Below are 3042 nucleotides of genomic sequence, written 5' to 3' on the forward strand. Positions count from 1 at the left end.
TCATGGTTCTCACATTCCATGTCCCAATCACCAGTGTCTGCTTACAACTGTTCCTCTTCCTTTGTATTTCCATACTTGAAAACTCAACCTCCTTTGCCGTTTCTGTTATCTAAATGTGTTCTGTTGTACATAGGGTTTTCAGAGGCCTGCTATTTCAGAAGTGGATGGTTTCACTCATAGCTTTCTCTGAGGACACAGTATCTAATTAAACATCATCCAGTAGTAGCTGTTCCTCTTTGAGGACTTTTTATATTAATTCATTCACCAAATACTGATTAACATTAAGCATTTTATATAGGTCAACTTCTGGTATCATCATACATTGCATGTTTTCCTGCTAACCAGAACATCAATAGTTCAAATCCACCAATTGCGCCACAGGATAAAGATGGGCAGTCTCCTCCATTAAAGATTTACAGCCTCCGAAATCCAATGGAGAGTCACTATGATTCAGAATTGACTCAACAATAGTGGGTTTTTCTATATGTTGTTTGGGTTTTTTGTGGGGTTTTGTTTGTTTGTTTGTTTGTTTGTTTTTAAGAAATCAGGTCCTATTCTAGGTACTAAGGAGCTCTGGTGGTTTAGTGGTAAGGAATTGAGCTGCCAACCCAAAGGCATGAAGTTCGAATCCACCAGTTGTTGTGCAGGAGAAAGATGGGCATTCTCCTGCCATGCAATTTACAGCCTCTGAAAACCCACTTTGAGAGTCAGCTCTGAGTCAGTTTCAACTCAATGGACAGGACAACATTTTAGGTGCTGGGGACACTGAGGCCTTCTTTCTTGGTACAGTGTTGGACAGCTGTTTAAAATGTCAGGAGTTTAAACTCACTCACCAGATGCTCCAGGAGAATATGAGGCAGAAACTTGATGGAGAGTGACTTTGAGTCAGAATTGATGACAGTGGGTTTGATGGACATAAACATATGCTAGACAAACAAGTTTCATGCCCCTCATGAAGGAAAAGAAAGTAGAGTTATTTCAGATAGTGACAAATACTGTTGATGCATTTAAATTGTGCGAAGTTGCTCTAAATTTGTAGGTCAGAAAGGCCTTTCCAAGAAGGCATGTGATACTGTAGGATAAATGCACAAGTTAATTTCCTCACTCCATCAATCCTGTGAGGTTATTATCACTTACATTTTACAAGTGAGGAATTTGGGGCCCAGACACGTTAAATAACTGACTGATGGGCTTTTGGTTGGTACGTGGCAGTTAGAATGTAGACTCAATTTGGCCTGATCCCAACATTTAATGCTCTAATAATTTTCTTTAATAAAATAGTGTTTGTTTCTTTTATACCATGCAAGACATTTTACAGATCTTAGCTCATTGAGTCCTTGCACCAACCATGTGACCTAGGTTTTTTTACAGACATGGAAACAAAGACTCAGAGGATTTAATTCACTTACCTTAAGTCATCGACTTAAACCCAAGGCTGTCTGACTCCAAAATCCATGCCTTTTCCATTCCAATTTCATGTGATCCTGTTGGATAAATGGATTTCATAATACTTTTGTCAAATCCCAGAGACCTTCTTAATTCCTTAGGGTTCTCTGCTAAGTTCCGGACTGGTGACTTGCTAGGTGACTGAGGACTGATAGTTGCCATTGTTTAATTCTACAATACACTTGCCTCGTGGCAGCAGAGCAAAGCCTGAGGCCTATCCTTTTGCCTTATCACTTTTCCTCTCTCCCAGGTGCCTTCATCAACTGTGGAGTTCCTCGAAAAACAAGGCATTGATGTTCGGGTGCTCCAGACAGAGCTGGCCGTAAAGGAGTATAACGCCCTGGTTTCCCAAGGAGTCAGGGTGGGCGGTGTCTTCCATTCTACCTGCTGATGAAGTCTTAAGAATAAATCACTAAGCAGTAATGTCTGTGACTGTGACTCTTGGCACTCTTCACATCAGCTTTCCACAAGCATTTTTAGCACCTGCTTAGGCCAGCTCCACCTTTCGACTCTTAATATACACACACAATTAAGGGAAGTTCCCTGTCCTTGGGGTACTGAAAACCAGAAGAGGTTACAGGTTATTTCCCAAGTTTAAGAATGTGGTAAATGTTAGACTAGAAACTTGAAAAACTAAAGACAAAAATAAAGCCTTTTCCTTTAAAGACTTAAAACTGTTTTAGTGCAGAATGTTCAGCCATCAATTCAACTAATGTATTTATTGCATACCTCATATGCCAGGCACTGCTGTGCTTCAGCGAAACAGCAATCCATATTTTTCTCTCATGAAGTTTATATTCTAGTGGGTGAAATAAATGAGCAAATAGATAAGTACATACTATATGTAGAAACATTTAGGGAAGAAAAAGCAGGTTTAAAAAAAAAACAAAACAACCCAAAGAGTGGTGGTGGGCTGGTTCAGATATGTGTCCAGGGCAAGTCTTCATATAGAGGCCCTATGAGCAGAGTCCTGAATGAAGTGATAGAGCAAATGTCAGAAAGGAAAAGGAGGCTCAGATCCCTAACTGAAGATGGTGTTAGACGAGATGCTCTTTAAGGCTGCCTCTGGCTGGAGTAGTCTGTGTGCTATTAAATACCCAGGCAACCTGTGTGAAGCCTCAGAATAGACTGATAGGACCATATTATCAGCATCACCTTCCCCCTCCCTTTTTCTCTTTTTAAGGAGTTTTGAATGTTGCTCTGGTATCAAATACCCTTCAGCTGGACTGTAGCTATCTGGCACTCACAGGTTGAACATCTATTTTATCAATCTATTTTTCATATCTGAAACAAGGATAATGTTATTACTTGAGGCCATTGTAAGAATTAAATAAGGTAATTCACATAGTGTACTGCCTGGCATGTAATAAGGACTTCATAGGCAGAAGTTATTACTGCCATTTTCTATTAGCAGGGCTGCTGTGTAAAGCCAGCAAGTATCATTTTATAGTCCTTAATACAGCCCAAAATAATTACGCTCACCTTTTCTCTCTCTCTCTCTCTCTCTCTCACACACACACACACACATTTAATTAGTAGTTCTTCTCCCTGCCCCTTACCCTACTACTAATGGTCATCTGACTGGTTATTGCTGGG

General features: G+C 40.2%; 1 protein-coding gene across 1 annotated transcript in view; it reads left to right on the forward strand.

The window, feature by feature from the left end:
• Positions 1-1863, forward strand: part of LOC102861545 (mth938 domain-containing protein-like) — a 20106-nt gene extending 18243 nt beyond the window's left edge. Inside the window, exon 3 of the mRNA XM_006882885.1 lies at positions 1697-1863. Coding sequence (XP_006882947.1) covers positions 1697-1837 — 141 coding nt within the window. The 3' untranslated portion in view covers positions 1838-1863. The remainder of the gene's footprint in view (positions 1-1696) is intronic.
• The last annotated feature ends 1179 nt before the right edge of the window (positions 1864-3042 follow it).

Source organism: Elephantulus edwardii, unplaced genomic scaffold (genome assembly GCF_000299155.1).
Source record: "Elephantulus edwardii isolate Elephantulus edwardi_28Jun2011 unplaced genomic scaffold, EleEdw1.0 scaffold00025, whole genome shotgun sequence".
NCBI lineage: Eukaryota > Metazoa > Chordata > Mammalia > Macroscelidea > Macroscelididae > Elephantulus > Elephantulus edwardii.